General features: G+C 41.5%; 1 protein-coding gene across 49 annotated transcripts in view; it reads right to left on the reverse strand.

Annotated features, from left to right (window-relative positions):
- Nucleotides 1–25,861, reverse strand: part of TTN (titin) — a 282,990-nt gene that overhangs the window by 24,702 nt on the left and 232,427 nt on the right. For all 49 annotated transcript variants that reach the window (NM_001329611.3, XM_054678800.2, XM_024354671.3 and 46 more), the window contains 11 exons: nucleotides 8,650–25,755; nucleotides 7,674–7,970; nucleotides 6,981–7,568; nucleotides 6,586–6,888; nucleotides 6,181–6,477; nucleotides 4,200–4,487; nucleotides 3,788–4,087; nucleotides 3,249–3,551; nucleotides 2,837–3,142; nucleotides 965–2,731; nucleotides 302–595 (listed from right to left, as the gene is read on the reverse strand). In NM_001329611.3, the coding sequence (NP_001316540.3) occupies nucleotides 302–595; nucleotides 965–2,731; nucleotides 2,837–3,142; nucleotides 3,249–3,551; nucleotides 3,788–4,087; nucleotides 4,200–4,487; nucleotides 6,181–6,477; nucleotides 6,586–6,888; nucleotides 6,981–7,568; nucleotides 7,674–7,970; nucleotides 8,650–25,755 (21,849 nt within the window). The remainder of the gene's footprint in view (nucleotides 1–301; nucleotides 596–964; nucleotides 2,732–2,836; nucleotides 3,143–3,248; nucleotides 3,552–3,787; nucleotides 4,088–4,199; nucleotides 4,488–6,180; nucleotides 6,478–6,585; nucleotides 6,889–6,980; nucleotides 7,569–7,673; nucleotides 7,971–8,649; nucleotides 25,756–25,861) is intronic.

The raw sequence follows: 25,861 nt of genomic DNA on the forward strand, positions 1-25,861 counted from the left end.
GACACTTATTCTCGAGAACCTTTTCTTTATTTACTGTTAAGTGGCAAAAATTACAAAGCTAAAAACTCATTCCCACTTGCTGCATGCTCTTTATATGGGAATGGAGTGAAATAATAGAAAAAATAATTGATGCCAATTATTTTTTTCTTCTTTTCATCTGAAAGGTAGAAAGACATAATTCATCCACTTAGCAACCTTGGGTAATTTGTTTCTGTTACCATTTTACAGGCCAGGGGCCAAATGTGTTTTTTAAAAATGTGAATGCTCTTAGTCTCATTGGAAATAAGTTGTAAATGCTTACCATTTTCATCTCTTGTCATAATAATGCCAGAAGACTGTGAGGGCGGGCTTATAGTTCCAACAGCATTTCTTGCAATTATTCTGAACTCATAGCGATCCCCAGGACTGAGTCCTGTAACTGTGTACTGACATTCACTGACGTCAGTAAAGTTGCATCTCACCCAGCGTTCATTTCCTTGCCGTTTCTCAATGCTATAGCCCACAATCTTACTGCCTCCATCACGCAATGGTGGGTTCCATTTAAGTGTGATGGTTTCCCGGGTGACATCAATGTAGTCAGGAGTGCCAGGTGGGTCTAAAAAATTATAAGGAAGGTAAATGCATCATTACATTTGTAACCAGGTCTTAATCATCCATGGAAGAACAATACAATTATTCTATAATTTTAATAAATAAGTAAAATTTTTATAATAAGTAATTTATTCAATCTCCCAAGCTCATTTTGGTCATTAATTTCAACTTTCCATTTCATAGTCTTTAAAATGAACTTCAAATTAGTTTATTAGACTGACTTAAAATAATTCCTCTTGCTTTACATGACCAGTTCTCTAGTGACAAGAAGATATGTAAGAAGGTGATGCAGAGAAGAAAAGCATTCCTTGATATATTTGTTTCTAATATGTTCAATTGCTAAACTAAATGTATTTGAATAATAATCACTTACCTACTGGAGAAACAGCTAAGGTAAATTTGCTTGGGTCACTAGGTGAGCTTAGGCCAGCAGAATTTTCAGCATATACACGGAATTGGTAATCCAGACCTTCTACCAGTCCAGTGGCTCTATATTCTCTTCCAGAGATTGGTGATATATTAACTTTTTGCCAGAGGATGCTATTTCTTTCTTTCTTTTCAACATGGAATCCAGTAACTTCTGAACCACCATCATAAACTGGAGCATCCCAAGTTAGTGACATGCCATCAGAAGTCACATTGTATATAACTGGCTTTCCTGGGGGACCAGGAATCCTGAACTGGTGTTTTGCCACAATAATGCTTGAGACAAGTGGTTGGCTGACTCCGTATCTGTTTTCTGCTCTCACTCTAAACTGGTACTCAGCATCTTTGACTAGATTAGGAACTTTGAAAGTCGTTCTGGCAACACTTGAACACACCATCTTCCAGTTAGTTTGTGAAGTTTCCCGCTTCTCGATGCTGTAACAAGTAATTTCTCCTCCTCCATTATCTTCAGGTACATCCCATGACAGGATGACACTATCAGCCTTGATTTCATCAAATCGAATGGGTCCTTTGGGCTTTGATGGTGGGCCAAGGGTGATGACTGTAATGGGGACTGCAATTCTACACACTGCATTATCAAGAATAACAGTGTATTTTCCTCCATGCTCCTTCTTGGCATTCTTAATACTCAAAGTAATTTTGTTTTCAGTTTTACTGAAACGAACAAATTCACTTTCTTTCAGTGGCAAGCCATCTTTCAGCCAACTGATGGATGGTTTGGGTTTTCCCTTATAAGGTAATTCAAGGTGCACATTGTGCCCAATTCTCACAGTGACTTGTGCCCCAGGGATATCTGACAGGTCAACTTCAGGTGTAATAATAAGTTCTTTCACTGTAATTGGCCCAATAGTGACAGGATCACTCAGTCCTTTCTCATTTTTGGCAAACACTCTGAATTCCAGGACTGACTGCTCCTTAAGTTGGCTAACCTCAATTTCACATGTCTTACTTATGCCAGCGTGGGACCATGTCTGTTCACCTTTACCTTTCCTTTCTACAACATATTCTGTGATGACGCTACCACCATCAAAGTCAGGTTTGGTCCAGCTGAGGATGACAGATGTCTTTGTTGAGTCTTTCATTGAGAGATCACGTATAGGAGCTGGTACTTCAGCAGCCTTCACTGGCTCTGTAGTTTCACAGGGTTCCCCAATTCCAATTTCATTTTCTGCAAGAACTCTGAAGAAGAATGGAGTCTTCTCCGACAAATCTATTAGCTTGAAGGATGTGCTAGAACATTTGTGTGATACGACAGACCATGTTCTCTTGGTGGCATCTCTCTTTTCAATGACATAATTAATTATTGGAGATCCTCCATCAATGAGAGGAGGATCCCAGAGCAAAGTGACTGTGCCTCGAGAAACATGTTTAACCTGTAGTTTCTGGCAGGCAGCTGGTGTGTCAAGCACTTTAACACTCACAGTTGAAGACTTAGGTTCACCAACTCCATTTTCTATTGTGAGAATATATTTTCCTGTATCATTGCGAGTAACTTGAGGAATGGTGAGTAATGAGGATGAATCAGTGTTTTCAATGCTGTATCTGGCATCACTGCCAAGATTCTTCTCATCTTTTCTCCATGTGACAGTAGGTGGAGGTCTGCCTTTAAAGGGAATCAACACTTGTACATCTTCACCAGCTTTGGCAATAACAGAAGTTCTGAGAGCCACATCCAGGTCAATCTCTGGTGCCTCTGTAGACATAAAATGGATACATACAGTGAATTTTAAAAGCAAAAAAGAGTGATTTCCTGGAAGTATGCTTTTTAAAAAACATAATCAAACCAGTAGGTACATACCAAGTATATCTTTAGCTTGTACAGGTTCAGTCATTTCTATAGGTTCTCCTTGTCCAGCACAGTTTACAGCAGATACCCGGAAGTAGTAATTGACTCCAGGTTTCAGGTTGGATACCACATATTCTGTAGTTCTGACCTCTCCTTTGGTAGAGACAGTAGTCCATTCCTCTTCCTCTCCTTGTCTTATCTCGACAACATACCCAGTAACAGCACTGCCCCCATCATAGACAGGCTTACTCCAGCCAAGGGTGATGGATGACTTGGTTGAATCTGTGATTCTTATCTTAGCAGGTGGACCTGGAGGATCTGGAATGGCCATTCACAATAAAATAATTACACAATCATGTACAATTTAGTCACACAGGTGAATATAGAAGACACAGGTGAAGATGCTGCAGGTATGAGCACTTACCAATAGGATCAGCAGCTTTGTAGAATTCAGATGGTTCAGAAAATGGACCCTGTCCAGCAGCGTTTACAGCACAAACTCTGTATTGATAGTCACTGTTTTCTGTGAGTCCTGTTACTTTTTGTCTGGTGTCACGGATAGTCTCTTTTAGTACTTTAAACCATCCTAGGCTCTTCTTGTCTCGTTTTTCAAGGAAATAGCCACTTATATCACTACCGCCATCTGCAATTGGCCTGCTCCATACAACAGTCATCGAATTCTTGGTAATCTTTGTCACTTCTGGTATGCCTGGTGGCCCAGGTGTAACTATTTAGAAAGGAAAGGAAAACAAGGTACAAGAATCAACATTACTGATAAATTATACCTTTGATGTTCACATTCTTTCCAAGAACATTGGTTTTATTTTTTATATTTTTCACCTTGTGAAAAGGATGGTAATGAGACAGGTGTTATATAAAAGAAAATTAAAGCATATGCACAGGTTAGCGTAGTTTATTTTTAAATTTTTCACGTTTCAGTTTTCTAATGAAATCATGTCTCACCAAATGCGTTCTTGGCTACAACGGAATCAGATTCCAGTGGCTCGCCAATTCCATATTTGTTCACGGCTCGAACCCGGAAGATGTATTCATTTCCTTTGATAATTTTGGTGGTTGTAATGATGCACTCTTCCAAATGTTCAGACACCATAGACCACACAACGCGGCTTGTCTCACGCTTTTCCACAATGTAGTGAGTGATTTTTGCACCACCATCATCAGCTGGAGGCCGCCAGAGAAGGGTGATCTTTTCAGCAGTTACAGTCTTAAATTCAATTGGTCCACCAGGTGGGCCTGGTTTGTCTATCAGTGAAAGGACAAAACACGATGTTAGTACTTCTTTAAAGCCTACTTATTCAAAATTACTAAGCTTTAGGCAAATGTAATATGACAGTGGTCTGTATTCAGCACCTACCAAGGATCTGTACTCTGATGGTGGCTGAGGCTGAGCCCATGGCATTCCTTAGTTTTAATTCATAGCATCCGCTATTAAGGCGATCGGCATCTTTGATGAGTATAGATGCGAGGTCCGTGGTATTTTCAACACACACCAGTGCATTGGTTTGTAATTCTTTATCATCTTTATACCACTCAATAGTAGGCGCAGGTTTGCCAGAAATGCCAGCTCTGAGCTTCACAGATGTACCTGCTCTGTATTTGACAACTTCTGTATATTCTAGAGGCAAATCAATTACAGGACCACCTGCAAGAAAAACAGATGAGAAATATTTAAAATATTTTAAGGATGGAAAAAAAATAGTTGCACCAAGCTTAAAGTAAGGTCATTGGCCATTATTAAATTATACACACACACCATCATTATAATTCTATGCAATCATTATTTAAAAATTAAAAATTTATAGGCCACTCTTCTATCTCAGATGGGGTAGAAAGACTGTGAGTTGTGCAGGGACTTAAGCACCTTTTACATGTGTTTTAAAGTCCATTAGTTGCTTTATTCCAGTGAAGAAATGGGATATGGTAGTGAGAACATCATGGAAGAAGCTGTTAAACATTTCCTTTCACTTTAGCTTTTCTTTCCTTTTCTTCTAAGCACCTCCTATTCTTTTTCTTTTCCCTTCCCAGTTCACTGATATCCAAGTGTGGATGGTTCATGTCAGACACTTAAAGTCTGAATTCTCTACCTACAGAGCTACATAATTACTGGACAGATTTTCTGCCATGCTGTTTGGAATTATCAAGAAAGATAACTAAATTCGACTTGCTTTATACTCTCATAAACACTGATTCAGTATCCACAAAGCCTGATTCATAAATAATGAACAGCCCTGAGATTCTCAGCATGAAGATGGAAGAGGATACTTTTGCCCAGACACTATAGTGGCTCAATTTTCTCTTAGCAAATGGAGATCTTTTAGGTAAAGTGTCACAGGATACCTGACTCTCATGACGTTTTAATTTTCAAAACATTGTTGAGTTGAATGTGCCACTTATTTTCCAGAATGGTGAAGAATATGCATTTTGGACTAACCATGATAGAGAGGGCTCTGAAGTCTGTCTGTCTGAATTCCCACTCCATCCCTAACGGGGAAGTTACAAAAGCACTCTCAGCCTCAGTTTCCCTTCTATAAGATGGCTAATATGAGGGCTGTGAGAACTAAGGGAAAGAATTCATGAAAATTCCTCAATAAATGTTAGCTGCTGCTAATACTATCATCATCAAAGTCTGTGTTTAGACCAGGCATGGTGGCTCACACCTGTAATCCCAACACTTTGGGAGGCCGAGGTGGGTGGATCACCTGAGGTCAGGAGGTTGAGACCTGCCTGGCCAACATGGTGAAACTCCGTCCCTACTAAAAATACAAAAAATTAGCTGGGTGTGGTGGGGCATGCCTGTAATCCCAGCTACTCAGGTGACTGAGGCACGAGAATCGTTTGAGCCCAGGAGGCGGAAGTTGCAGTGAACCAAGACCGTGCCACTGCACTACAGCCTGGGTGACAGAATGAGACTCTGTCTCAAACAAACAAACAAACAAACAAACAAACAAACAAAAACACAAAAAACGAAGTCTCTGTTTAGTCTGTGGCTTATTTAAGAGCAATATTCTCTAGGAACTCAACCATGGTTTAATTATTGACTCTGATAATTTAAAATAGAATGAAAGCACCAACTCATACAATCAATCATAAAAGGTTGAAGTTGGAAAGGCCCATAGATATCCTGAGGTCTAAATCTCTCACTTTACAGTCAAGTCAAGAGGGCTGGAAAGGTATTTAAGGAATTTTCCTCAGACTCCCAGCTAGTCCATAATTTCTTCCAAAAACCCCATTAAGGCACAGAGTAAAAGTTATTCTATAGGATTAGAACCAGGAAAAGGTATGCGGAAATACTGAGTTAAATAGCAATTTTGATTCAAAGTGCTAAGTATGCTTACCATAAGAATCGATGCAAGTAATGGGCCCTACAACCTCAGATGGATTGCTAATGGAACCAACAGCATTCCTAGCAAAGACACGGAATTCATACTGGGAATTCTGAGTCAAGCCAGAGATGGTGAATTGAGTTTCAGTAACATTGGTGAAGCTGGCCTTGGTCCATCTGCCATCTGGAAGGTCACGTCTCTCAACAATGTAGCCTGTAATCTTGCTACCTCCATCGAAAGCTGGTTGTTGCCATGAAAGGCTGACAGAGTTCTTTGAAATATCAGTGATACGAACATTTCTTGGGGGTTCTGTGGTAATAAGAGAAGCAGATTAGCAGCACTTATAATATTTTGCTTCGCAGAAGTAAGATTTGCATTTTTGTTATCAGAACTGCCCTTCCCATGACAAATACGTACCACAAGCATCAATTGCCAAGACTGGTTCAGAAGGATGGCTGGGTTTTCCAACTCCAGCAGCATTTTCTGCATACACCCTGAATTCATAAATAAGTCCAGCACTGATTGTTGTGACTTTGAAGTGAGTTGTGCGGATGACCAGTTTGTTGGCTTTTTGCCATAAAATACTGTTTCTGTCTTTCATTTCCAGGTGATAGCCTACGACTGCACTGCCTCCATTTGACACTGGTTCATGCCAGCCCACAGTGATGCTTTCTCGAGTAACATTAGTGACCCATGGTGTAGATGGTGGTCCAGGTGTTGCTACAAAAGAGAGAAATCCTATAGATTAGTACAGACAATAACACATTTATGGTAAAAGAAAACCTGGATCTTTGAAAAGTTGGACAACTTACTGTATGGTAGTTTGACAGTCACACAAGCTGAATCTATATGATCACTGATGCCAAAGCGGTTTTCTGCCTTGATGCGGAATTGGTATTCTTCTCCTGTGGTCAGTTTCATGACTTTCATCATGGTTCTTGCAACTGTTGCAGACACTTCAGTCCACACTGCAGTACTTGTTTCTCTTTTGAGTAGAATGTAGTTGGTAACTTGACTTCCACCGTCATACTTAGGTGGCTCCCATTTGAGAGTCACACTTTCTTCAGTTATATCACTAATAACAACAGGGCCAGTTGGAGGACCAGGCCTGTCTAGCACAACAATGTTAATGAAAGCTTTGGTTGTACCACTGGAGTTGGCAGCAGTGATTTCATATCTCCCAGCGTCAGCTGTAACACTTTCTTTGAGATTGATGGTCAGGTTCTCAGCAGTAATTTCGGTATTAAATCTCATGGTTGCCTTAAGGGGGACACCATCTTTTGATAAGGTCACTTTGGGAAGTGGTTTTCCAGAGATTGGAATGTCAACTTTAAGGTTTGAACCAGCTCTAACATATACAGTGTGACTTGGGAAATTCTTCATATCAATTTCAGGTGGTTCTGAAAAATGAGTATAGAAAGTGAAAGTGAAAAAGCGTTTCTGAAAATTAACATAAATCAATGCAAATAATTTCAAATTTTGCTTCTACACAAAATTAGACATACCTAGTTGCTCCTTAATAAGAACAGGAAGCAGAAGCTCTCTCGGGTCACTCAGGCCAGCTTGATTTTCAGCAAACACTCGGAAAAAGTATTCAGAATTCTCTCTCAGACCGGAAACAACGTGATGGGTTGACTTTGCCACTGCACATTTAACCCAGTTTTTCTGTCCTCTTTCTAGTGCTTCAACGACATAGTGTACAATTCTGCTTCCGCCATCATGTTCAGGCTTCAGCCAGGTCAGGGAAACACTGTCTTTGGATATACTTGTTACTCCAAGTTTTTCAGGTGGGCTTGGTTTTTCTAAGAAAACAAAGCATCAAAAGAAAGTGAATAATTATTACAACACTTTTAAATGTGCACTCTTCATGTATTGTCAAAAGAAAACTTTTAAATGAAGGCCATATTTTTACGTTGATTTTAGTCTTCCTTTTTACATAACCCATTTTGCTTCTGAACCAACCAAGGCTCCCACAAGCTATGTCATTACATGCTATAGCATTCAAATCCAAATTAAGGGTAAAATGACCAGATTAAATGATAAAATTTACTCCAAATTTACCATGGGGATAAAAAAGAGGAACAAGATGAACAATCTTTTAAAAAACTTTATATACAATTTCTGTACACACACACATGCACATACACACATACGATATATGTCATACACACATACTATATATATATAATCTGTGTATATATATATATAAACATGTATACCTACATATATATACAGTTAGATTCAATAATACTTAAATTCAACATATATTATCCAATTTTAGCTACGTAAATTTCTGTTTTTTTAATCAATGAAAGACTCTTCACTAGAGATTCCATTTTGTGCCATAGTATGAATAGTTTGGGGTGTGAAGGGTGTGAACCCAAAAGCATTTAAGGTGAAATAACGACTAATTAGAATGACTCACACTATTCTAGCAAAATTAACATGGATATGTAGAATTTCCTTATTCTTAAAACATACCTGTTATTTTTACTCCTTCCTTTGTTTCAGCTGGTATACCAACACCAAACTCATTTTCTCCAGAGACTCTGAAGTAATAGATAGCTCCTTCTTGTAAATTGGTAACTTTGTAGGAGAGGCGGTTACAGTTGTTGGTCACAGAGACCCATGCTTTCTTGCTGGCCTCACGTTTTTCTATGTGGTAATTCTTCACTGGTGCTCCACCATCGTTTTCAGGAACATCCCAGGATAACACTGCAGACTCTTTGGTTACATCTTGCACAGTAATGTTGGTTGGAGGACCTGGGGTATCTAAAACTTTGACAACTAAGGTCAGTGAAGCAGCACTCAAAACATTCTGAATTGTTAATGTGTACTTTCCAGAGTCATTTCTGTTGGCATTTTCAATGGTCAGTGATGTACGAGAGTCTGTGGTATCAACATAAGCTCTAGTACGGAGGTCAGTGTCTGGCTTACTCCACAAGACATTGGGTACTGGTCTTCCTCGGAAAGGCACAGTCATGGTAAATGAGGCACCAGCCTTGACAATCAAGGTCTTCCTCATTTCACTGTCAATATCAAATAAAGGTTCTTCTTCTCTTTCCTTTGCTATCTGAGGGTCAGAGCTATCACTGGGGTCACTAGCACCAACCTTATTGACAGATTTTACTCTGAAAACATATTCAGCTCCTGTTGTTAATCCGCTTATTGTATATTCTGTCCCTCGTAAGCTCTGAATGGAAGTTTTCCAGTCAGTGTCATCAGATTTTTTGTATTCTACAGTATATCCAGTTATCGGGGCCCCACCATCAAACAGCGGCTTAACCCAGGCAATAGTTATAGTTGTCTTGCCTGAGTCCACAATTTTGGGTTTGGATGGAGGAGATGGTAGGAACACTGGATCTTCTGCCCTAATTAAGGGAGAGGTTTCACTTGGAAGACTTAGGCCAGCAGCATTTTCTGCATAAACACGATATTCATATTCACATCCTTCCCGAAGTCCTGTTGATTTCACTCTTAGATCATAAACTGGTTTTTTGTTTACACGCACCCATCTTAGGCTATTTTTCTCTCGCCTTTCAATTATATATCCAGATATTTCACTACCTCCATCACTCTCGGGTCTTGACCAGCAAAGTGTCATAGATTCTTTGGTCACAGAAGTAATTTCCAAAGACGTGGGTGGACTTGGAACTGTAAATGGATCTAGTGCCTTTACAGCTACACTCTCTAGGGGCTCACCAACACCATATTTATTAACACCAGTTACTCTAAATATATATTCATTGCCTTTGAGTAACTTGGTTACTTTACAGGATGTCGTCTGTAACTCTCCTTCACATATTGTCCATGCAAGGTGGCTTGTTTCACGTTTTTCTACGATGTAATAGTCGATATCTGCACCACCATCTTCTTGGGGACGTCCCCAGGAAAGAGAGCATTTCTCAGCAGTGAGGCCATTTATTTCAAGTGGTCCTGCTGGTGGACCAGGCTTATCAAGTACTTTGCAATTAACGGCCACAGACCGAGTGCCGGCAACATTCTTCAGTGTTAGTACATATTGCCCAGTGTCTCGTCTTATACAGTCTTTAACTGTTAACAAAGTATGATTGTCTGTTGAGATGATTTCTGTTCTTGCTCTTTCTTCAATTTCTATACCATCCTTGGCCCAGGAAATTACTGGCAGAGGTCGCCCTGCAATGTCTGCATTTATCTTAAGGACCTCTCCAGCTTTGACAACAATAACGTCTCGGAACTTGACATCCATCATAACTCTTGGAGGCTCAACATCATCTTTAACTATAATAGGCCCAGTGGATTCAGATGGCTCACTAACTGAGTCAGCAGCATTCCTTGCAAAAACCCGGAATTCATAACGCTGATCTTCAGTAAGTTCAGTTACTTCAAAGTATGTTTCTTGTATATTAGTATAATTGCACTTCAGCCACCGGCCATCTGGTAGTTCTCTGCGTTCAACAATGTATCCTGTGATCTTAGCTCCACCATCATAATGTGGTTTAGACCATTTAAGTGACACTGATTTTCTTGTGATATTTGTGACTTCAGGTTGTCCAGGAGGGTCACAAGGATCTCTTGCAGGGACTGGTTCACAAGATTTACTGCATTTACCAATTCCAGCAATATTTTCAGCATATACACGGTACTCATACATCAGTCCTTCATCAAGGCCGGAGACTTTCATTTGAGTATCAGCAATGAGGATTTTATTTGCTTTTGACCAAAGAATGCTGCTTCTTTCTTTATACTCAAGATGATAGCCAATTACTCGACTTCCTCCATCATTAACTGGCACTTGCCAGGTTACAAGCATGGTAGATTTTGTGGCATGCACAACTTTAGGAGTACCAGGAGGACCTGGGGGACTGAATGGATACTCTGCAACAACAGCTGAAGATTCACTGTAGGAGCTCTTTCCATAGCGGTTTTCTGCACAAACACGGAACTGATACTCACTTCCTGTTGTCAGGCGAACTATTTTAATGGATGTTCTTGCAACTGCTTGTGAAACTATGTGCCATGTTGTAGAGGTGGTTTCTTTCTTTTCAACAATGTAATTGCTAATTTGGCAGCCACCATCATATTCTGGAGGATTCCAAGAAATGGTTATGCTGTCACAACTAACCTCATCAATACGTATAGGACCTGGAGGTCCTGGTCTGTCAAGGACAATTATAGTAATAGGAACTGTTATGGATCCAGCACTGTTTGAAACACATAATTCATAAGTTCCAACATCTTCCTTTGAAGCTTCCTTAATAGATAGTGATGTTACAGTCTTTGAAGAAGAAACATTGACTCTAGTTGTCTCTTTAAGAGTCTGACCATCTTTTCTCCAGTTCACAGTAGCTTGAGGTCTTCCTTTGAATGGCACATCAATCTTAAGTTGTTCTCTAGCCTTTACATTGAAAGTATGGAAAGGGAGCTCAACTGAAGGCTTTATTTCAATATCCCTTGCAATTACTGGCACTCCAAGTTGTCTTGGATCACTTCTTCCCTTTTCGTTAACTGCAGCTACCCTGAAGACATACTCTTCTCCTGCAGTTAAGCCAGATATAGTTGCTTCTAGAGTCTTAACTTGTGTGCAGGCGCTCCACTTTTCACTCCCTTTAGTCTGCATTTCAACCACATAACCAGTAATTTTGCTGCCGCCATCACTTTCTGGTTTCTCCCACTTAATTGTAGCTGTTTTACGGGTCACATCAACAAGAGTTACTCTTCCAGGTGGGAGGGGTGGTTCAGACACTTTAACGGGTTCTGTTGTTTCAGCTGGCAAACCAATCCCATATTCATTGGAAGCCAAGACTCGGAAGTAGTAAGAACATCCTTCTTGTAGATTTTCAATTCTGAAAGTAGTTTTAGTGCAATTATTTGTAATGGTAGCATAGGCTTTTCTTGTAGTTTCTCGTTTTTCGACAATGTAGTTTGTAATCTTAGCTCCACCATCAATAAGTGGTGGTTCCCAGGACAACGTCACTGAGTCTTTCTTCACTTCTCTTACAGTCAAATTCACAGGGGCACTTGGTGAGTCAAGAACTCTGACGTTAACAAAAGCTGTTTTGGAGCCACTATTATTTTCTAATGTCAGATTATACCGACCACTGTCAAATCTGGTAACATTATCAATCACCAACATTGTAAATGAGCTGGTCACCTCGATCTGAGCCCTGTCAGTGAGAATGCCTTCTGCCTTTTCCCATTTAACTTCGGGTTCTGGTCGACCTTTGATAGTGACAAATAAGCGTAAAGTAGCACTTGCACGCAGAACGACCACCTTTCTGAGATCAGCATCGAGTTCTATTTCTGGTGGCTCTATCCTCTCCTGAGCAACCACTGAACCAGGGAGAGTTGCAGGTTCACCTACACCTTCAGAATTGATGGCACAAATACGGAAGTTATATTCAGTGTTTTCTTTAAGCTTGGTCACTGTGAACTGCTTTCCTTGTAATCCTGTTGGTGGAGTGCAGATGGTCCATTCATCCGCAGCAGCTTCTTTGACCTCTACAACATAGCCTTTAACAGGTGCGCCACCATCATAAATTGGCTTACTCCATGCCAGGGAGACAGAAGATCTGGAAGTGTCTGTCACTTTTGGACTGCTTGGTGGACCTGGTGGATACAAGGCATCACATGCACGGTAGAAAACAGATGGCTCACTAGGTTCTCCCACACCAGCTGCATTTTCAGCAGCAACTCTGAATTCATAGGAATGGCCTTCGGTAAGACCAGTTACCCTGAGCCGCAGATCCGTTAATGTTTTCTTGTTGCACTTGGTCCATCTAACGCCTTCCTTATCTCGTTTTTCAAGAATGTAGCCCTCAATTTCAGCACCTCCGTCGTCTACTGGGCGTGCCCATGTTACTACCATAGAATCTTTGGTGATTGCTGAGACTTCAGGTGTTGAGGGAGGACCTGGTGGCTTATAAGGATTACAGGCCGTAACAGGCCCAGATTCCAAGGGCTCTCCAATTCCATATTTATTCACAGCCATGACACGGAAAATGTACTCATTACCAGGAAGAAGTTTAGTAACTTTGTAGTTAAGGGCCTGTACCTCAGTTGAAACCTGGGTCCAAGAGAGTCGGCTTGTCTCCCTCTTTTCAATGATGTAATGTGAAATATTAGCACCACCATCTTGCAAAGGTGGGTTCCATGCCAGGTAACATTTTTCCGCAGTAACTCCAGTAACTTTCAGAGGCCCTTCAGGAGGCCCTGGCCTGTCAAGTACCTTTACAGTGATGGGTATAGACTTTGTACCACCAACATTGCTGAGTTTCAGAATATATTGTCCTCCATCAGTCCGTATACAGTCTTTGACAACAAGAGTTGTTTTCTGAATAGTAGATTTAATTTCCATTCTAGCAGCTGTTTCTTCAAGTTCTTTTCCATCTTTTGACCAAACAACATCAGGTATAGGTTTGCCACGGATGTCGGCTTCAAGAACAAAAGTCTCTCCTGCATGAACAACGATGACATCTTTATATTTTGGATCCAGAGAGGCATTTGGTGCATCAATTTCATCTCTTGCAGTAATGGCACCACTACTATCAGATGGTTCACTAAAGTTTCCAGCTGCATTTCTTGCAATTACTCTAAATTCATATCTTTGGTCTTCTACAAGTCCACTCACTGTAAATTCAGTTTCTAATACGTTGGTAAAGCTGGCTTTCATCCAGCGGCCATCAGGTAGATCTTTCTTTTCTACAATATAACCTGTTATTTTGCTACCACCATCATAGGCAGGTTTCTTCCATTTCAGTGTGACATTGTTTCTTGTAATAACAATGGCTTCAGGGCGACCAGGTGGGTCACATGGATCACGAGCAACAAAGCATTCCGACACTTTGCTAGGCTTGCCAATGCCAACAATATTTTCAGCAGAAACTTTGAACTCATACTCAAGGCCCTCATCAAGCCCAGTTGTTTTGAATTTGGTGTCCTGAATGGGGGTCTTATTTAACTTGACCCATAAAATACTGTTCTTTTCTTTCTGTTCAAGATGGTAGCCAATAATTTTGGTGCCTCCATCATTAACTGGCTCATGCCATTGCACAAGCATCTGATCTTTTGAGATTGATGTCACAAAAGGAGTTCCAGGTGGTCCAGGTTCTTTAAATGGATATTGTACAATAACTGCCTTAGAATCCAGTGGGGCACTTTTTCCATACCTGTTTTCAGCAAAAATTCTAAACTGGTACTCCGTGCCTGTTTTCAGTTTGGTTATTTTAATTGTTGTTCTTGCAACTGTTGCTGATACCATGTGCCAAGTGGTGGTGGTTGTATCTCGCTTCTCTACAATGTAGTTGCTTATTTGGCAGCCACCAGTATAGGCTGGAGGTTCCCAAGATATGACTACAAAGTCTGCACTAACTTCATCAAACCGAACTGGGCCAACTGGAGGTCCAGGCTTTTCTAAAACGATAACACTGAGATTTTCTGTTGCTGTGCCTGCACTATTTGTTGCCGTTACGGTGTATTTTCCAAAGTCATCTTTGTTACCTTCTTTAATGTGCAAAACAGTTGAGGTAGCTGTTTCTTCAACGTTTACTCTTGTTGTCTGTTTAAGAGGCTCACCATCTTTGACCCAAGAAATGTTAGGTCTTGGTCGGCCTATAACTGGAATTTCTATTTTAAGATCTTCTCCAGCTTGGATACTATATGTGTTAAATGGTAACTTTAAACTAGGCTGTATAGTCAAGTCCTTGGCTATGACAGGAACACCCAACACTCTTGGATCGCTTTTTCCTTTCTCATTATAAGCCTTGACACGGAACTGATATTCTTGTCCAGAACTTAAACCAGTGACAACTGCATTACAGACTTTGGATTCAGCCACAATGCTCCATTTTTCAGTTCCTTTGGGCTGCATTTCAACAACGTACCCCAGGACTCTGCTACCGCCATCATGTTCAGGTTTCTCCCACATAAGTGATGCACTGGTCTGGGACACATCAGTGAGTGTAACCTTTCCTGGTGGGGAAGGAGGTTCAGCAGCTTTCACGGCATCAACAGTTTCCACTGGAACACCAACTCCAAATTCATTTTCAGCCATGACTCTGAAGTAATAAATGGCTCCTTCTGTAAGGTTTTCCACTTTAAAACTTGTTTTGCTGCATTTACTACTCACATTAGCATACGCTTTTCTGGTTGACTCACGTTTGTCAATCACATAGTTCTTGACCTTTGCCCCTCCATCAATGATGGGTGGCTCCCATACCAGGAAGACAGAATCTTTTCTCACTTCTTTGACTGCCAAATTCTGTGGTGGTCCTGGAGTGTCAAGAACTTTCACAGTTACAAAAGCAGACTTTGATCCACTGCTGTTTTCCAACTTAAGAATGTATTTTCCAGCATCATTTCTATCACAGTTATCTATTGATAGTTGGGTATAGTTTACTCCCTTTTCAATTTGGACCTTATCTGTGAATTCACCTTCCTCTCGAGACCAAGTGATCTCAGGCGTTGGACGACCTTTGAATGGAATGTGAATTCTGGCAGATCCACCAGCTCTTACAACAATTCCTTTTCTTAATTCGGAGTCAAGGTCAAGTTCAGGTGCTTCAAGTTTATCTTCTGGTTTCACAGTACCAGGAACTGATGTAGCCTCACCTAAACCAACTTTGTTGAGGGCACAGACTCGTATTTTATACTCTTGGTGTTCAGTGAGTTTTGAAATTTCAAATCGAGTGACTCTCAGGCCAGTCTGTGGAGTAACTATTTGCCATTCTTCTTCATCTGCTTTACAGATTTCTACTACATATCCCAAGATCTCACTGCCACCATCATAGATGGGTTTACCCCAGGCAAGTGTGATTGAATTTTTAGTGGTGTCTACAATGTGTGCATTGGTAGGTGGGCCAGGTTTGAACACAGGATCACAGGCTTTATAATAAACTGTAGCTGGACTTGGTTCCCCAACTCCAGCAGCATTTTCTGCAGAGACCCTGAATTCATACTCATGATCTTCTGTTAATCCTGTCACTCTTAGACGCAAATCTGTAATGCGGCGTTTATTACATTTTATCCATCGAATGCCACTTCTGTCTCTTTTCTCTACAATGTAACCAATAATCTCACTTCCACCATCACTATCTGGACGGTTCCAACAGACGGTCATGGAGTCTTTGGCAATATTTGTGACTTCCAAGCTTTTTGGTGGTCCAGGAAGCACAAATGGATTTTTCATTAGTACTGGTGCAGATTCCAAAGGCTCTCCAACACCATATTTGTTGACAGCCATTATACGGAAAATATATTCATTACCTTCTAAGAGTTTGGTAACTTTCAGAGAATTGGTCACAACTTCTGAAGCAACAACAGTCCAGGCAAGTCGACTGGTTTCTCGCTTTTCAACAACATAGTGAGAAATGTCACTGCCACCATCTTGAAGTGGTGGAGACCATGCTAAAGAGCATTTTTCAGAAGTGACTCCAGTAACCTGGACTGGCCCTTCTGGAGGTCCTGGTCTATCTAATACTTTTACATTTACTGGGAATGACTTAGAACCTGCAACATTGGAAGCTCTTAAAATATACTGCCCACCATCAATTCTAATTGCATCTTTTACAATAAGTAAAGCCTTGAAATCTGTGTTCTTTATTTCACATCTAGCAGATTCTTCAATTTCCTTATCTCCTCTTAACCACTCAATGGTAGGTAGGGGCTTTCCATGGACGTCAGCCTCAAGTCTGAATGTTTCTCCAGCATTTACCACAATTGTGTCTCTGAATTTTGGATCCATTGAAATTCTTGGGAGTTCAACCTCATCCTTGGCAGTTATTGGTCCAGTACTGTCAGAGGGTTTACTTATTGCACCAGCTGCATTCTTTGCAATGACTCTGAATTCATATCTTTGATCTTCAGTAAGACCTGACACAGTAAATTGAGTTTCAATGACATTTGTAAAGCTAGCTTTCATCCAACGACCATCAGGCAAATCACGTTTCTCTACAATGTAGCCTGTAATCATACTTCCACCATCATACACAGGTTTGGTCCACTGTAAAGTGATTTCATTTCTTTTAACCATTATTGGTTCTGGGGTTCCTGGTGGGTCACAGGGATCTCTGGCTACATAGCATTCAGAATTCTTGCTTGCTTTGCCTACACCAACAATATTTTCAGCATACACTCTGAATTCATATTCAATGCCTTCTTCAAGATTCTGTGCTTTGAATTGGGTGTCATGAATAATAGTTTTGTTGACCTTTGTCCACAAAATACTGTTTCTTTCTTTTCTCTCCAGGTGGTAACCTATGACGGGGCTTCCACCATTGTTGACTGGTTCGTGCCACTGTATGACCATGGAGTCTTTGGAAATGGCTGTGGCAAATGGTGTACCTGGAGGGCCTGGTTCTTTGTAGGGATATTGAGCTACAATTGGATCAGACTCTAAGGCAAAGCTTTGTCCATATCTGTTTTCGGCAAATATTCTAAATTGGTATTCTGTACCAGTTTTCAGTTTGGTCACTTTGAGTGTAGTTCTAGCAACAGTAGCAGAAACAACATCCCATACTGTGGTGGTTGTATCTCTTTTCTGAACAATGTAGTTGGTGATTTGGCAGCCCCCTGTATATAATGGAGGGTTCCAAGATAATGTAATACTTTCAGCACTGACGTCATCAAATTTAACAGGTCCTTTTGGAGGATCAGGTTTATCTAGAGTTACAATTTCGATGGATGCTGTCTTCTGACCAACAACATTGGCAACTGTGATTCCATATTGTCCACCATCATCCTTATGAGTTTCTTTAATACTGAGTGTGGTGAGATCCAGTGAATCAGTAACATTGATTCTTGTGGTCTGCTTCAGTGGGAGACCATCTTTAGTCCAGGTAATGGTTGGCTTAGGACGTCCAGAAATTGGCACTTCTATTTTCAAATCTTGGCCAACCTGTACACTGTAACTACTGAATGCAGGTTTTACATCTGGCTCAATTACCAGATCTTTGGCAACTATTGGAACTGCAAGGGACCGAGGATCACTTCTCCCCTTTTCATTTACAGCAACAACTCTAAAAAGATATTCTTCCCCTTGAGTTAGGTTGGTAATTACTGCCTCAAGAGACTTTACTCGAGCACACTCTGACCATTTCTCACTGTGTTTAGCTTGCATTTCCACAATATACTGAATGATTTTACTGCCACCATCATGTTCAGGTTTTGTCCAACTCAGAGAGACACTGTTTCTGGTGACATCATCCACAGTTATTTTTCCAGGAGGTTGTGGGACTTCTGCAACCTTAATTGGATCAGCAGTCTGGGCAGGAAGGCCAATACCATACTCATTCTCAGCTGTGACTCTAAAGTAATAACTGCAACCTTCTTGGAGCTGATCGATTTTCCAAGAATTCTTATGGCAGTTAGTTACAACAGCAGCATATGATTTTCTTGTGGCTTCACGTTTCTCAACAATGTAATTTTTTATTTTGGATCCCCCATCCAACAAAGGAGGTTCCCATGTAATTGATACTGAGTCTTTGGTGATTTCTGTGACTTTCAGGTTAACAGGTGGACTTGGCGTGTCCAGAACTCTCACAGTAACAAAGGCAGACTTTGTTCCACTGCTGTTTTCTAATGTAAGCGTATATTTTCCACTATCATATCGGTTGACATTGTCAAGAACAAGAGAGGTGAAACTGCTAGTGACATCAATTATAGCTGCATCTCGGATTTCACCATCCATCTTTCCCCATTTAACTTCTGGTGTAGGACGACCTTTTATAGGAACAAATAACCTTAAGGAGCCACCTGCCCTTATATTTATGATTTTCCTTAGTTCTAGGTCAAGATCAATGTCTGGTGCTTCCAATTTTTCTTCAACTATAATAGGTCCAGGGACATCAGCATGTTCTCCAACTCCAGCTTTATTAATAGCACAGATACGGAAGTTGTATTCATGCTTTTCCAACAGCTTCTCTACTTCTATGTTTGTTTTATTAATTCCTGTTGGTGGAGTGCACATTGTCCATTCACCAACACTCACATCACATTTTTCAACAATGTATCCTTGAATTTCACAGCCACCATCATATATTGGTTTGCTCCAAGAAAGGAATACTGAAGATCTGGTTATGTCTATGACTTTGGGGTTGTTTGGGGGTCCTGGTTTATAAATAGGATCACAAGCCTTTTGGTAAGCAGAAGGAGGGCTTGGTTCACTAAGTCCAGCAGCATTCTCAGCAGAAACTCTGAACTCATAATCGTGATTTTCTATGAGTCCAGTTACTCTCAGGCGCAACTCTCCAATCAGACGCTTATGGCATCTTGTCCATCTAATGCCTTCTTTATCCCGTTTCTCAAGAACATATCCAAGAATTTCACTACCACCGTCAGATGCTGGTCTTTCCCATACAACAATCATTGAGTCCTTGGTCACTGTTGTGACTTCTGGAGCTTTTGGTGCATCTGGTACTACAAATGGATTCTTGGCAACTACTGGCTCAGATTCAAGAGGTTCACCAACACCATATTTGTTTACTGCCATTATACGGAAAGTATATTCATTGCCTTCAAGAAGCTTAGTAACCTTGCAGCTGAGAGTCTGCACATTGGCATCAACCACAGTCCAAACTAAGCGGCTGGTTTCTCTCCTTTCCACAATATAATTTATGATATCACTCCCACCATCCTGAAGTGGGGGTTTCCAAGCTAGTGTGCATTTTTCTGCTGTAACTCCTGAGATAACAACAGGTCCTTCAGGTGGCCCTGGTCTGTCAAGAACCTTGACATTCACAGTAACTGATCTTTCTCCTGCAACATTTTTGGCCTTCAGTATGTAATTTCCACTGTCGACACGTACTGCCTCTTTTACACTGAGACTGGTGGCAAAGTCGGTGCTCTTTATTTCTAATCGAGCTGTGTTTGAAAGCTCCTGATCACCTTTTATCCACTGAATGGTTGGTATTGGTTTGCCATAAATATCTGCATCAACCTTGAATGATTCACCAGCATGAACCACGATTGTGTCTTTGTATTTTGGATCCATACTTATTCGTGGTGGATCTACCTCATCTCTAGCTGTTATTGCTCCTGTGCTTTCTGAAGGCTCACTAAACACTCCTGCGGCATTTCGGGCTATAACCCGGAACTCATATCTGTGATCTTCAACTAGGCCAGTTACTTCAAAATGAGTGTCAATAATATTTGTAAAACTGGCTTTCATCCAACGGCCCTCAGGTAATTCTTTCTTCTCAACAATATAACCAGTGATCTTGCTTCCACCATCATAGGTGGGTTTCTTCCACTGAAGAGTCACAGAATTCCTTGTGACAATGATTGCCTCTGGCCGTCCTGGTGGATCACATGGGTCACGAGCCACATAACATTCTGATACTTTACTCGGCTTGCCAATGCCCACGATGTTCTCTGCAGAGACTCTAAATTCATATTCAACACCTTCTTCAAGGCCAGTTGTCTTAAACTTGGTTTGAGGAATAGGTGTTTTATTCAACTTAACCCAGAGGATGCTATTTCTTTCCTTGCGTTCTAGATGATAGCCAATGACTCTACTTCCTCCATCACTGACTGGCTCATTCCATTGTACTTCCATGCTGTCCCTGGAGGACAGTGTGACAAGTGGAGTGCCAGGAGGACCAGGAACTTTGAATGGATATTGGGCTACAATAGGCTCTGAATTGAGGTAGGTACTCTTTCCATATCTGTTTTCAGCTGCAATTCTAAACTGATATTCACATCCAGTCTTCAGTCTGCAAGCCTTTATTGTTGTCCTTGCAACTGTAGCTGATACAATTTGCCAGGTGGTTGTGGAAGTGTCCCGTTTCTCAACAATGTAATTATTGATAGAACTTCCACCATCATACTTGGGTGGGCCCCAGGAAAGAGTAATACTATCAGCTGTCACTTCATCCATTTTAACTGGTCCAGTTGGAGGCCCTGGTTTGTCAAGAACGATAACATTAAGGGTTTCAGTAGCTTCACCAGCTGAGTTAGTCAGTTTAACCACATAATGGCCAACATCTTCTCGGCAGGCGTCCTTTATTGTCAGTAGTGAATTATTTTCTGTGCTCTCTGCATTTACTCTAGTTGTCTGCTTCAGTGGTACATTATCTTTATGCCAGGTTACAGCTGGGGTAGGGCGGCCAATGAATGGAACATCAACTTTTAGGTCTTCACCTGCCAGTACAGTGAAAGTATTGAACAGGAGTTTGAAGGCTGGTGGAATGACAAGATCTTTGGCGATCACTGGCACACTCAGTTGTCTAGGATCACTGATGCCCTTTTCATTCTGAGCTGAAACACGGAAAGAGTATTCTTCACCCTGAATTAATCCAGTGATAGTGGCTTCAGTGACCTTGACTGTGGCACACGTGGCCCATTTGTCACTGCCTTTGGTCTGCATCTCCACAATGTAGCCTAGAATTCGGCTGCCTCCATCATGCTCTGGTTTCTCCCAAGAGAGTGACACACTATTTCTTGTGACATCCATCAAAGTTATTTTTCCTGGAGGAAGAGGTCGTTCTGATGCTTTCACAGATTCTGCGGTTTCAGCAGGCAGCCCAATGCCATATTCATTTTCTGCGAGAACCCTGAAATAGTAGCTACAGCCTTCTTGAAGCTGGTCTACCTTCCAGGAAGTCTTGTGGCAGTTTGTTGCAACAGTTGAATATGCTTTTCTTGTTGATTCCCGCTTTTCAACAATATAGTTCTTGATTTTTGAACCTCCATCAAGGAGAGGTGGGTCCCATGTGAGTGTGACAGATGTCTTAGTGACCTCTTTTACCTTCAGATCCTGTGGGGGGCCTGGTGTATCGAGAACTCTAACATTGACAAATGCAGACTTGCTGCCTGAACTATTTTCTACAGTTAGTATATATTTGCCACTGTCAAATCTGTTTACATTTCCAACAATAAGCAGGGTGTAAGAGCTTGTGGATTCGATGCTAGCTTTATCTAAAGATTCTCCATGTTCCCGGGCCCACTTCACCTCAGGTGCAGGCCTTCCTTTGATGGGAACAAAAAGTCTCAGGGTGCAGCAGGCCCTTATAGTAACAACTTTGCGCAGGTCAGCATCCAGTTCAATTTCTGGAGGCAGCATTCTGTCTTCAGCCTTTGGAGTTCCAGGAACAAGGGCAGGTTCCCCAAGTCCTTCGGAATTCATGGCATAGATGCGGATCTTATATTCCTGATTCTCTGTGAGGCCAGTGATAGTATACGAAGTTGCCTTGAGTCCTGCTGGTGGAGTGACAATCTGCCATTCATCTTCCTCTGGCAGGGCAATCTCAACCATATACCCAGTGATTTCTGAACCACCATCATAGATAGGTTTATTCCAAGCGATTGAAATGGATGATCTGCTTGTATCTAGAACACGTGGGTTACCTGGTGGTCCAGGTTTAAACACAGTGTCACAAGCCTTGTAAAATGGACTGGTAGGACTTGGTGCACTAATTCCAGCAGCATTTTCAGCCATAATCCTGAACTCATATTCATGTCCTTCTGTCAGTCCAGACACTTTATATCTTAAATCAGTAAGAGTTTTTTTATTGCATTTAATCCAGCGTTGGCCAGCTTTATCACGCCGTTCCACAATATAATTGATGATTTCACTTCCACCATCAGAATCAGGATGTCCCCAGCAGACAACCATCGAATCTTTAGTAATAGTTGTCACTTCAGGGTTTTTGGGCGGATCAGGGGGTCCATAAGGATTCACTGCAAGCACAGGCTCTGATTCCAGTGGCTCTCCCACTCCATATTTATTTACAGCCATGACACGGAATATGTATTCATTGCCTTTCAAGAGTTTAGTGACCTTTAGCTTTGTTACTTGGACTTCTGAGGCTACATTTGTCCATGCCAATCTGCTGGTTTCACGTTTCTGTACTATGTAATGATCAATTTTGGCACCTCCATCATCCAGTGGAGGGAACCATGATAGTACACACTTTTCTGATGTCACTTCAGTTACAGCCAAAGGTCCTTCAGGTGGGCCTGGTCTGTCAAGAACTTTGACATTGAAAATGTGTTTAGCAAAGCCACCAGGATTAGTCGCTGTAAGGGTATAGGCACCACTGTCCCTTCTTGTTGAATCTTTGTTTACCAGATTAGTAGAGAAATCTGCAATTTTTATTTCTAACTTTGCTGTGCCTTCCAGCTCTTTTCCATCTTTGCTCCATTCCATTGTTGGAGGTGGGCGGCCTGAAACATCAGCTTCCAGTCTGAATGCTTCACCTGCTTTTAATATAACCGTGTCCTTAAATTTAACATCCACCTTTATCTTTGGTGCCTCAACATCATCCCTGCAAGTGATAGCATCAGATGGCTCAGATGGTGGACTGATGGCACCTGCAGCATTTTTGGCGATCACACGGAATTCATATGCAGCATCTTCTGTTAGGCCACTGACTGTAAATTCATTCTCCAAAATGTTGCTGAAGTTGGCCTTCAGCCACCGTCCATTAGGAAGGTCTCTCTTTTCAACGATATAACTGGTAATTTTAAAGCCCCCAGTATATTCAGGCTTAGCCCATTTAAGTGTCACCGTGTGTCTTGTAATATTTAGAGGTACTGGTTTTCCAGGTGGGTCAATGGGATCCAGAGCCAACATAGGCTCTGATGGCTTGCTTGGCTTACTTTTGCCTGCCATGTTTTCTGCAATCACCCGGAACTCATAAGCAATACCATCTGTAAGTCCACTTGATTTGAAAATGTTGCCTGGTACTAAAGCTTTGCTCACAGTCTGCCAGAGAATACCATTTCGTTCTTTTCTTTCAACATGATATCCTAAAATGGGGCTTCCACCATCAGAAAGTGGCTCATGCCAGCTAATTGTCATTGAATCCTTGGTAACTGCAGTTACCTGAGGGGTACCAGGAGGTCCAGGAACCTTAAATGGATAGTTGGCAACTATGCATGCTGATGTGATGCCTGGTCCAACTCCATATCTATTCTGAGCTTTTACACGGAACTGATACTCTAATCCAGTAGTAAGGCGGGTGGCTTTATAGGTAGTACGTATAACGGTGGTTGCTAACTCAACCCAGGTAGTACTGTCAGTCTGCCGCATTTCCACTACATAGTTGCTTATTGGTACACCACCATCGTTCTCAGGTGGGTCCCAAGAGAAGGTTACAAAATCAGATGAAACTTCATCAAATTTGATTGGTCCAGTAGGTGGCCCTGGGATATCATGGACTTGAATGGTGATGACATCACCAACCTCTCCTACAATGTTCCTTGCTGTTAATGGATAGGGCCCACTATCACTTCTGACACACTCATTGATATTTAAAATGGTTGAAGTCGCTGTGGTTTCAAAATTAACTCTCTGTGTCTGTTTAAGAAATTGGTCTCCTTTTTTCCATGTCACTGTGGGCTTCGGTCGACCGAGCACTGGAATTTCAACTTTGATGTTGTCACCAGCTTTGGCAATGACCAGTTTCTGATAGATGCCACGGAGATCCAGCTCTGGAAGCATTGTCTGCTCCTTGACAATGACGGGTCTGCTTTCTCTAGGGGCACTTCTCCCCGCGCTGTTCACTGCCATCACTTGGAAGGTATATTCCTCTCCTTCAGTTAGATTCCTCACAACACATTCTAACCCTTTCACGGTTGTGATGTGGGTCCACTGGTCAGAGCCTTTTCTTTGGGCTTCAATCACATAGCCAGTGATCTTGCTGCCACCATCGTGTTTGGGCTTAGGCCATGCCAGGCTGACGGTGCTCTTAGTTATGTCCATGATGTTAAGGCTGTCTGGTGGAGATGGTGCTTCAGAGGCTTTTACGGGCTCTGTAGTTTCTGTTGGCTCACCAATTCCATATTCATTCTCTGCCATCACTCTGAAGAAATATTCACACCCTTCAGACAAGCCGGTAACTTTATATGTGCATTTATGGCACTTAGTGGTGGCTGTGGAATAAGATTTCCGTGTTGCTTCACGTTTCTCTACAATGTAGTTTGTTATACGTGAGCCTCCATCTATCAGAGGGAGGTCCCAGTGCAGGGTGACACTGTCCTTTGTGATGTCTGTAGGCCGCAGGTTGAGGACTGGGCCTGGCGTGTCCAAGACTCTGACGTTCACAAAGCCACTTTTCTTCCCAGCCGGGTTTTCAATGGTCATGACAAATTTACCGGTATCATATCTGTTACATTCTGGGATAATCAGAAGAGTAAATGATTCCGTATTTTCAATGTTGGCTCGGTTTTTCAGGTTGATGTTATCTTTGGTCCATGTCACTTCAGGAGCAGGACGACCTTTAATTGGCACAAATATCCTAATACTGAGTCCTGCTCTAACAACAAGTGTTCTTCGAAGCTCGGCATCTAGTTCAAAATCAGGAGCCATCTCCCGTTCTACGATTTCAACATCTGGAATCACCGCTGGCTCCCCAACACCTGCATCGTTGATGGCACTGATTCTGAAGTTGTATTTTTCTTTAGTCTGAAGATCAGGAACAATGAACTGAGTGACTCTGAGGGCGGTTCCTGTGGTATCTTTTATCCAGGCCTCATCTCCTACTTTTTGATGCTCCACGACATAGCCAGTGATTTCAAGTCCACCATCATAATGAGGCTTGCCCCATGCCAAAGAAGCAGATTTCTTGGTAGTATCAGTGACATGCGGATTTGAAGGTGGTCCTGGAGGATCTGAGAAAGAAACAAAGACACAAAAGTATATATTCAGAGTTTGGCTTTTGGGTAATTTAGATAAAATATTGGCACTCTGGAATGAGCGGTGTTGAAAAAGACAAAT

Source organism: Pan troglodytes, chromosome 13 (assembly GCF_028858775.2).
Source record: "Pan troglodytes isolate AG18354 chromosome 13, NHGRI_mPanTro3-v2.0_pri, whole genome shotgun sequence".
Lineage (NCBI taxonomy): Eukaryota > Metazoa > Chordata > Mammalia > Primates > Hominidae > Pan > Pan troglodytes.